Source organism: Oryza glaberrima, chromosome 4, assembly GCF_000147395.1.
Source record: "Oryza glaberrima chromosome 4, OglaRS2, whole genome shotgun sequence".
Classification (NCBI taxonomy): domain Eukaryota; kingdom Viridiplantae; phylum Streptophyta; class Magnoliopsida; order Poales; family Poaceae; genus Oryza; species Oryza glaberrima.
Genome location: NC_068329.1, coordinates 25,258,124 through 25,268,579, shown reverse-complemented (window position 1 = coordinate 25,268,579; position 10,456 = coordinate 25,258,124). Strand labels below are relative to the sequence as shown.

At 40.9% G+C, this 10,456-nt stretch overlaps 1 protein-coding gene and 1 non-coding gene across 2 annotated transcripts; both read left to right on the top strand.

Moving 5' to 3' along the window:
- The first annotated feature begins 2,839 nt into the window (after positions 1-2,839).
- LOC127771649 (cytochrome P450 87A3-like) lies at positions 2,840-7,002 on the top strand. The gene is made up of 9 exons (XM_052297574.1): positions 2,840-3,112; positions 3,254-3,578; positions 3,792-3,938; positions 5,429-5,680; positions 5,768-5,857; positions 5,963-6,041; positions 6,157-6,263; positions 6,396-6,523; positions 6,648-7,002. The coding sequence occupies exons 1-9, from the start codon at positions 2,883-2,885 to the stop codon at positions 6,736-6,738; spliced, it is 1,449 nt and encodes a 482-aa protein (XP_052153534.1). The 5' UTR covers positions 2,840-2,882; the 3' UTR covers positions 6,739-7,002.
- Positions 7,003-7,456: 454 nt separating this feature from the next.
- Positions 7,457-7,529, top strand: TRNAV-UAC (transfer RNA valine (anticodon UAC)). The gene has a single exon. It is a non-coding gene; the product is annotated as a tRNA-Val (tRNA).
- The last annotated feature ends 2,927 nt before the right edge of the window (positions 7,530-10,456 follow it).

Genomic DNA, 10,456 nt, shown 5'->3' with positions numbered 1-10,456 from the left:
CTCTTCGTCCCCTCTCTGTTCTTCCTCCTCCTCCCATCTCTCCTTTTATCAATAGTGATTTAGCCGGGTAGGGGTTGGGGACTAGGGGACTCGAGTCCCTCCAGCACCCACGCTAGATCTGCTCCTGATTGCAGTTAATTTGAACGATTGAATGCCAAAATGCTGAAAAAATGTTGCTTTTTTTTCACCAAGAAGGCCGAAGGAGGCTATTCGAATATATTAAGAAGGAGAAAAGTTACAAGAAAAAACACCACAATGCACCAAAGTGCATGACCAAACACCGCGTGCTAACCACACAAGCACAAACAACTGAGAGTGGAGCCTAGCACCAAAAACGACCCCCGCTAAGTATGGCTAATCGCCGCTAGGCCTACGACAGCACCACAGGGACGAGACTCCGAAAACGATGCCACCATGGAGGTCATGACATCAAGGATACCGCCATCGCCAATCTAAGAAAGATATGGTTTTCACCCAGAAAAATGTTACTTGAAGGAATAAAATCCTTATTCACCCCTAAAAGTTAACTCAACCCCTTATTTGGCCCTCACTCTTAATAACATGTCAGTGACTCACCGCGGGCAAATAAGGCATCATTTACAAGGGCAAAGCATCCTTTGCAACAATCATCAAGGAATTTTTTTGAACGACTCGCACCAGACAGTGCGAAGTTCATATTGATAGAGCAGGGAAAAAATATAAGATTACAACCCTGGGAGGTCGTAACCAGGAAAAAAATACAAAGATTTCCCCACGCACCGACAACATCAAACACAAACCCGGGAGAAGGCTAGCACCAAACCAGCCATCACTAAGCGTGACCGGCCGCCGCTAGGCCAACAAATGAACTACAGCCGAGGTCGCCCGAACCTATCCCTAACAACTGAAACCAAACCCTAACTCTAGCAACATCTTTGGGATTGAGAGAGAGAGAGGTGAGAGAGAAGGATGGAACCGCTCTCCCCTCTAGGCCCTCCGACATGGCCAACTTGTGTAAGCTAGGACGCTAACACAAGAGGACATGCGTCTAGAGAGCGCGCTTGCACCAAAAGTCTGGGAGGATTCAGCCAGAGCTGTCTAGACGACGTCAAGGAATTTTTCTTTAATGTGATAGCTTTTGTGCAAGTTATTGTGCGCTTGTACCCTTGGAAAAGAAGCTATGAAAATAGCCCCCCTCTCCCCAAAAAAGATTAAACAATAATAATTTTAGCTCGAACTGAATCAAAGGTCAATCTATACACATATTATAATTGGTAAGGAAAAGCATAAATATCGTGATTTCTCATGAAAAGAAAATATCAAAATCGAGCTGGTAATTAAGAAAAATGAGACATTCTAAATTCTAAAAAGTCACACTGCATGAAACTCGAATTCATAGTTGACTATGCATTCCTTTTCGATACTTGTATTCTTCATGCTGATTTAGGCTCTGTTTAGTTCCCAAACAAAAACTTTTCACCCCGTCACATCGAATGTTTGGACACATGCATGGAGTATTAAATATAGAAAAAAACTAATTACACATATTGCGTGTAAATTGCGAGACAAATTTTTAAATCCTAATTGCGTCATGATTTGACAATGTGGTGCTACAGTAAATATTTGCTAATGACAGATTAATTAAGCTTAATAAATTCGTCTCGCAGTTTACAGGCGGAATCTGTAATTTGTTTTGTTATTAGACTACGTTTAATACTTCAAATGTATGTCTGTATATTTAATGTGACACGCAAAAACTTTTCACCCCTGAACTAAACATGGCCTCGTTTGTAGCAATCGGTGTATTCCCAATCTTATCTACCTACCTACATATTTATTTGCGAAGCCTACACTAATTAAAACAACCCCTAGAAAAAAAATCAAGTTAATTGGGGAAGAATAGATACAGCCATCTTATATAGGTTGCATCAAATAATAATGGTTGAAATTTTGCAAAACACCCGCAGAATTGCTGTCATCCTAACCATCAAGAAATTCCTTAGTAGAGAAAAAAACATCGACTCTACCAGGTAATGGATTTCATACCAAAAGTAGAATGCATTTCAGCTTTTCCAACCCCTAATGAACCAGGTTATCCTTAGCCAGAATTCTTTTACCGACTCCTACTCGTATATTGTAAGGGTTGGGCCAATTAGTTGCCACCCCTAACCCCTTCTCTTCAAAAAGGAGTCATCACCACCCCTTTATGTCTATAAATATATTTTGCACGTTTTTGGAAATAGCGATGCTCAGATGCTCTCTACCTGTTATACTACTAGTATTATTAGGATAGATTAGCAATTTACTAACACGATGATTAGAGGTTACTTTGTCATTTATGTTTTTTCCCGGCTAATTCCATCTATGACCATTTATTGCGCCAACATCACTCATATTTCATCGAAAAAGCTAAAAAGGAGGAAAAAAGTATACTCACTGTTAAATGGCGATTATACCCACCTATTATTTTTGACAATAATGTCCCTCCACGTTTGTACTATCGTTAACTGGGGTGGTAGTATAAATAGATCTGAACCCTTCGAACAAATGAGATCAACTGTTCATATTGTTTTTTATTACTAGTAGAGGGCACCGTAATGAGGCTCTCGTGAAAAAGTATTCTGTCTAACGGCATGGAGTAGAAATCATTGACAAACTCGATCAATGACATATTATGTATAGAGCAATCTCAATTATCCAATCACTAAAGGAGAGCAATCAATCCATGGGAAGGAATATATTTTCTTCATAGATACCTGCAACTTGCATGAAGTAAAATTCTACTAGTCAACTAATAGTACACGTGACAATTGCTATATAAAGATCTAGATACCTCCCCTCTGCGTGGGCAGCAGTGCAAGCTAGAAGCCTTGTTCCATACTTGCTCACTAGTTAGCTAGGACATGGAAAAGTCTGAGCTCTTGCTAGGATCGTATTCATATGCAGCTCTATGTGGTGTCACCCTCATCATAGGATGGTTAGCTCACTGGGTATACAAATGGATGAATCCTCCATGCATTGGGAGGCTTCCTCCTGGCTCCATGGGCTTCCCTATTATTGGTGAGACCTTCCAGTTCTTCAGAGCAAGCCCATCAATAGACATGCCAAGCTACTACAAGCAAAGACTGGAGAGGTTAGTGATAACTTTTTAGTACCAGTGTTCTACTTAAATATGCAACAAACATATGCACGTTGTTGATACGAACAACACACTTTCTATAAATATGAACAAATCTAAGTTCTATGCCATGCTGGTTTTGCGCTTGATCATCAGGTATGGGCCTCTATTCAAGACTAGCTTAGTTGGACGGCCAGTGATCATTTCCCTTGACCCAGAGGTGAACCGATTCATATTTCAACAAGAGGGTAAATTGTTCCAAAGTTGGTATCCAGAAACTGCAATTAATATCTTTGGCAAGAAGAGCCTCACCACATACAACGGAACCATTCACAAGTTTATCCGGGGTGTCGCGGCCAAGCTCTTTGGCCTTGAAAACCTGAAAGAATCACTCCTTCCTGAGCTAGAAAACTCTATGAGGGAGAGCTTCGCATCATGGACTGGGAAACCCAGCGTCGAGGTACAGGACGGCGTGTCAGACGTAAGTTAACAACTGCATTTATGCAAAACTATGCGACACTACATGGATATATGTTTCGGTTAAGGCATTGCTAATGTTGTTGGATCTATAGATGTCTAATATGAATAAATGGTAGATAATTAAGAACGCAAAGTGCGCACTGTAATTAGATTATCTCCGGTTAACTGTCTCACAAAATGGTCCTATTGTTTTACTATGAATTGTATTTTGCAGATGATCTTTGACCTAGTTGCCAAGAAGTTGATCGGACTCGATGTCACCAACTCAAGAGAATTGAGAAAGAACTTTCAGGACTTCTTTCAGGGGATGGTTTCCTTCCCAATATATTTTCCAGGGACATCATTCTACCGATCCATGCAGGTATTTGTATCCTCTATTATATACTAAAAGTCCATTAAATTTACTATAGATGCTCTCATGCTGTCATGTGAGACTCCTACAAACGCTACTAAGACGTCACGCGTCTAATAAATTAGAAAAATTCTAAAAATTATATAAACCATTGATTTACACTTAAATTGGTGGATCCATCTTATTCAACCATGCATTAGATTAGATCTATGGAACTAATTCCTCATATCCCTCTAGATCTATGGAACTATGTGGGAGAGAGAAAACGCCAGAAAAAAAGGAATACCCCAAAAAAAATGTATCTTAGCCTACCCTGCAAAATTATAAATCATGTTCAGCATTCTCCACATCAAGCGTGACAGCACATGCAGTCGATCCATACAGCGACCCATCTCACAAGTCACAAGAAGATTTGGATGAAACACAACACGCGTGTAATCAAACGGGCACTGAATTTAGACCCAGGTAGCAAACTCATCTACAAAATTATAGTTACAGAATCAATACCAACAAAACCATCCAAGAACCAGCTATTCACAATTTGAATTTATGTAGTCCCTCACTTTTCAAATATAAGGCATTTTTCATTTTTCTTCATTTTCTATTTTTAAAACAATCAATGTATTAGAGTTTACTAGGTGGATGACAAATGCATTATGTGTGTGTGTGGGCGGGGGCCGGGGGCCGGGGGCCAGGGGGGATTGCATTGAAATTTTCTACGCCGACGTAAGTATAGTAAAGGCATGCATATGCTTAAGTTGAGTGGCCCCAATAAGATGTAACCAGGGTACTTAACAATGCAATCTTTTATCAGTGTGCCAATGGTGAGTTAGGCGTTAAAATTATAATCCACGCTAATCTCGAGGGGTACAACTCCATTGATGCGAGACTCATGTTTCAAGGCATCAGAGAAAAAAAGCCCTCGGTTTCATCCGTTAGAGCGGTATTTATACACATTTTAATGGGTTTATCCCATTAATTGGTAGCTGTTGTATTTTTAAATATTTGCACAAAGATTTAGACATAGGTGAGAGATATTTTTTTTCTATATTAATGATGTACTAGGTGTTTTTTTTACATATATAGTTTCATCTATTAAAAATGCATCCTGCTTTGAAAACAAGTAATAAGTAGTGGTAATAAGTGAGTTTACATATAACCAGGACAAAATGTTTGAATATAAGAAATGTTATTATCATTTAAGATATCAATGTTTATGGTCTATTTTATGGTAGAGATATTTTTTCTTTTATTGTTATAAGATAATTTAAAGTTGTTATAGTAAATACGGTGAGATATGACTTCTTTAACATTCTTTTTATGAATAATAAATAAGTTTCCTGTGTATCTGCGCGGGTTTCTTTCCTACTTGTCCAAATAGCTTAATCAGGGTATACTCATCTACTTCATTAGAAATACATGTCCTGAATATTAACTAGGACACTGGTCTTCTAGATTACTTGTTTCAGTTGTCCTGATTTTTTTGTTCCCTAATGAAGGGTAGGAGAAATGTGCGGAACACACTTACTGATATAATGAAAGAGAGGCTAAGTGCACCTGGAAAGAAGTATGGTGACCTTGTAGACCTCATTGTTGAAGAGCTACAGAGCGAAAAGCCAATGATCGATGAAAACTTTGCTATAGACGCACTTGCTGCGCTCTTGTTTACGAGCTTTGCAACACTGTCATCAACCTTGACTGTAGCTTTTAAGTACCTAACCGACAATCCAAAAGTTGTTGAAGAGCTCAAGGTCTGTATTTTTTTTAATGCGGGTAGTTTATGTTCGAGACAAATAATGAAATATTGGATGAATTCTAAAATTAACACATCATTCTAGGAGGAGCATGGGACAATTCTAAAGAAGCGAGAAGGTGTGAATTACGGGTTCACATGGGAGGAGTACAGGTCCTTGAAATTCAGTACTCAGGTGATTTCACGTTGATGTCCGCTTATGTTTGAAGCATCATTGGTGCCATAGTGATGATTTCGGCAATTGCTTTTGTTAACTCATTTGAGCTTGTTTTACCTGAAGGTTATGAATGAAATTACTCGAATTAGTAACGTCACACCTGGAGTTTTCAGGAAAACATTAACAGATGTGCAAGTGAAAGGTAAACTTCTAACACAAACAATAAGATAATATATTGTGCATATAGCATAGTATTTACTCATGAGAATCACATCAGGCCATACAAATGGTTATTATAATATTTGGTTTTTACTCAGGATATACAATTCCATCCGGGTGGTTAGTCATGATAAGCCCCATGGCAGTTCACCTAAACCCAAAATTGTTCGAGGATCCACTTAAATTTGATCCATGGAGGTGGAGGGTTAGTGGAAGACACATTTCAATATTGATCTATTAGTATTCAAGGATGAATTGTTGTTAAATTGGTCTTCACTTGTGTTGTGTTTTACCACAATGTTTCTATCTGACTCACTGAAGCAAATGGCAAATACAGGAGGAGAAGAGAAGCTCGATGCTGAAAAATTACATGCCATTTGGAGGAGGCGTCAGGCTGTGTCTCGGGGCAGAGTTTAGCAAGCTTTTCATTGCACTCTTCCTCCACATCTTGGTGACCGAGTATAGGTACATACGAATGTTGATGTTCGTTTGTTGCCTGCTATGCTCACTGATATAGTCTTAGAAAAACTCACTGACATACATGTTGAACTCTGTTTCTTTTCTTTTGCCGGGTGAACTCTCCGTTTAGTTGGACGGAGATTGAAGGAGGGGAAGTACTGCGCATATCAGAGATCATGTTCCCTCAAGGCTATCACATCCAACTAGTTCCTCAGACTTAATATACCTATTGGATATTCCACTGTTGTAATAATAAAGAAATTGTGAACCCAATAACTTGTTGCGTGTGATATCTATATTGTAACTATGAAATAAACAGCTCGTGTGTCTTCAGTTTCAGACTGTGTCAAAAAGTATTATTGGAACAAAGGGTGGAAAATCTAAGGCATCTGAAGCTAGAGCACCTCCTTTATCTAGCATTCGGACCCTATGCAACTATGCAGCCCTTGGTTATTAATGTACTACCTCCGTTTTTTAATAGATGGCGCCGTTAACTTTTTCGCACATGTTTGAACATTCGTCTTATTTAAAAAATTTACGTAATTATAATTTATTGTGTTATGAGTTGTTTAATCACTCATAGTACTTTAAGTGTGATTTATATCTTATACATTTGCATAAATTTTTTAAATAAGATGAATGGTTAAACATGTGCGAAAAAGTCAACGGCGTCATCTATTAAAAAAACGGAGGGAATATTTCATATATTCATCATGGTCCTTCTCTTTCTATTTATATTTTCAAGTTTGGATTCAAAATATTGTTCTATTTAAGCCTCGCATGCTTTTCTTCGTCTTAGATAAAGCGTCCTAGGACACTATTCTTTCTTATAAAAACATAAAGCACCTACAGTAACCTTCAATAATGCGAAATCTGAGAGATGAAACGTTACAGTAGCCTTCAATTACTTGTAGGTTTGTGATACTTGCAAACAGGTCGGTTGCTGTGGTGTAGTGGTTATCACGTCAGTCTTACACACTGAAGGTCTCCAGTTCGATCCTGGGCAGCAACATCCTCTTCTTTTTGTGCATTGGACAATAAAACTGCACTAGGCCCTTTTTCTTTTTCGCAGTTGACATACAACAGCTCCAGGCCCATTGAACCTTTTTCTTCTTTGCTCCAGGCCTACTAGGCCCTGTTTTTTTTTTGTTCATCCCCTTGCGAGTTTCGGTCCAGTTTGTACCCCTCTCCCTGTGGGACTCCGTGCGTGCGTGTCACACGCGAACAAACCTTCTCGCGCGACACACCATCCTGCTCCCGACCTCCCGATCGAGCGCGTCGCGGAAGCACTGACTTGCAGGTCGCGCGTGTGACCGCGCGGTGTGCGGATGCCGTGTCCACCACCCGCCCAAATTTTGCTGGGTTTGCGCATGCGCCTCGACCAGTCGACGCCGCGCCGCGCGCGCCCGGCGAAACCTTGCACCGCGATACGGCTGATGCAGCGGGACAGGGCAGGAAACACATCTTCTGGGCACTCGGCACAGTCAAGCCCAGGTAGTTTCAGGCGGCACGGCTCGCCTGATCGTCTAAAAAGTTCTAAATCCATCTTGCGACGGGAGACCAAGAAAAACTCGAATGCAACGAGCACACAGCTTTCTCTACCGCTCAAAATCCAGCGGTTTGCTTAGGCCGTGGGGCCATGGCATGCAAGGGCGCCCACAGATTGCATTTGTTTTCTGCGGTTGGTACGTACAAAATCAGATTCCATCGTACTCGTACACGCATGCATCCGAGGTTTACTTTGACGAATCTCGCAGCAGACCCAAGCAAGTATCCCGCCGTTCGGGATCGAGGGGAAAGCATGCATGTGCTTGTCTAGCGTGGCATGAGAACTTGCTCGTACAGTAAACGAGCTAGTGTACAACGTCCCTTCGTGTGCGTGAGGGTGCATTGGCCACTCCTCCAACCTGCACATACAGTCATACTGATACTTATCTGGCTAGGTGGATGTCCCACAGAGAGAATAGTATTGTACTATATACGCCACGATTTGCACAACTTGTCGCGTGTTTTGATAGTTGGACAACCTGGCCGGAATAACGCATCGAAATGTTTTCACACTGTCAGCCATGAGGATGTAGCTAGTTACACAGACAGTCTCTGCTGGCATAGCATGTCTCATTTCCCTGAGTAAAAGCTTTTTTTCTGCCATACATACAGTTATGCCTGCATATTGCCACTGCACGAGCTTCCTGCAAGCCTGAATGAATGCAACTTCACAGTGATGAGAGTTGCACGCGTAGCCTGGCAGCTTCGTCGCATTCGGCGGCAACGTATACATAGAGATCGATGGCAATGTATCCAGTGTCGCCTAATAGGGTGGTACGTAGGGTAGTAGTAATCCACAGGAGAGCAGATGCTGCCTAGAGCCCAGCTACTTGTCCATGTCACATGAGTTGCAACATCTGCAGGTCTACAGGCATGTTGCTCTATATCTACCAAGCATCAAAGCTTGATGCAGGAAACACCTGTCGCTCTTGAAGCCGTAAGTTCCAAAACTTGACAGCTCAGTATGTCATGCGCTGTCGCGCTCTGTTGGAGTAGCCTAATAGCCCAGCCTGGTTTAACGACAATCGTGTTGCTTTTAGGTGGTCGATGCAGTTGAGCAGTTCCAGTTCGTACAACTACTAGTCATCATGCACCCGAGAGATCGATTAGAATCCATCTTGTGCATATTGTTGCTTGTCTCTCTGGTGAGTTTTGCGAGACTTGCATCGCTCAGTCTCCAAGTAACTTTAACCGATGGAGATCCATGGTGCCTGATGAGAAAAAGAAAAGGGTCGTAGCCTGTTGCTGGTCCAACTGGTAGTCAAAGAGGCATTCGTATTATCATATCGCTATTGCCTCCTCCTACCAGTACCATGTGAGATTGTGAGTGCAGGCAGCTAGAGTAGCTAGCTAGCTAGCTCCATCTGAACTTTACAGTCAAAACTTATCATCCACTCGAAGATCTTCTGTCAGGAAATGCTCATGCTTGTTGTCTTGTTCAGCCACTCAGACTCCCTGCGCATGTACGCAGTTCATGACTTTATGTGATGCACCTATAGCTCTTGGAGGCGAGCACTTCAACTTCAATAAGGACCAAAAGGTGATTCGTGTCGAGCTAGCATCTCCATTAATCTCACTTCCAATTCAAGGAAATCGACGAATTGTTTTGAATGAAATTTGATGACAATGTGTTATAGTTGTTGCCGGAAGAACGTACTTCTCTGGGTAGAAACGGAAACGATGATGGCCCCTTAAGAACCAGCACGGAAAAGTAATTTTGTTCCTCAAGAGGATGTCCACTGGTTTCTCTTGTATGCCAGTTATGATTTTTTTTTTTTTTTGAAAATCCATCTCCCAGGAAGAACCCAACCACATAAATATGGTGATATATATACTTATAGAGAAATTTCTTGGGCGATGTCGTTGCTGATATCCTAATTGCACTTTGATTGAATTCCATTTCTGCATTTATCGTCTATACATGCATTTGTACAAATCTTCAGCCTAAGCGCACATGACTGTGTTGGCCGTGTCGTGCAGGTGGCGTACAGAGTATATGTACGTTGAGTGCTAGTGCAAACACTTTGACCAGTTGCATGAGTGTAACACTCATGCTTAGAGCAGGCATTCGACCATTTGACTGGAGAATATGGCGAAAATAAACCTTAGTTGAATTGACAAGTATATCATGTTGGTGGCCGTGTTTTACTGAATTTGCACATGCTTCTCAACAATACCGATGTTGAAGTAATATTTTAGACCATGCATATGTTTGAGTTTTCTGACACGTTGCTTACGTTGGATCTCCAGGAAGTTTGGGATGACTTGGGAGATTTGCTGGCAAGCTTCAGCAATTTAAATCTCTGCTGCTTCAACCATTATTAATCATTTCTGCATGCTTTTAAAATAGCCATGAAAAATTATTAGAGAATTACAAAATAAATTATTGTG

What these genes read in the sequence shown, in the direction of transcription:
- LOC127771649 (XM_052297574.1), top strand. Translation starts at nt 2,883, where the DNA reads ATGGAAAAGTCTGAGCTCTTGCTAGGATCGTATTCATATGCAGCTCTA. An exon ending in CATTCTACCGATCCATGCAG is followed by an intron (nt 3,939 to 5,428) that starts GTATTTGTATCC and finishes TCCCTAATGAAG; the next exon opens with GGTAGGAGAAATGTGCGGAA. An exon ending in AACAGATGTGCAAGTGAAAG is followed by an intron (nt 6,042 to 6,156) that starts GTAAACTTCTAA and finishes GTTTTTACTCAG; the next exon opens with GATATACAATTCCATCCGGG.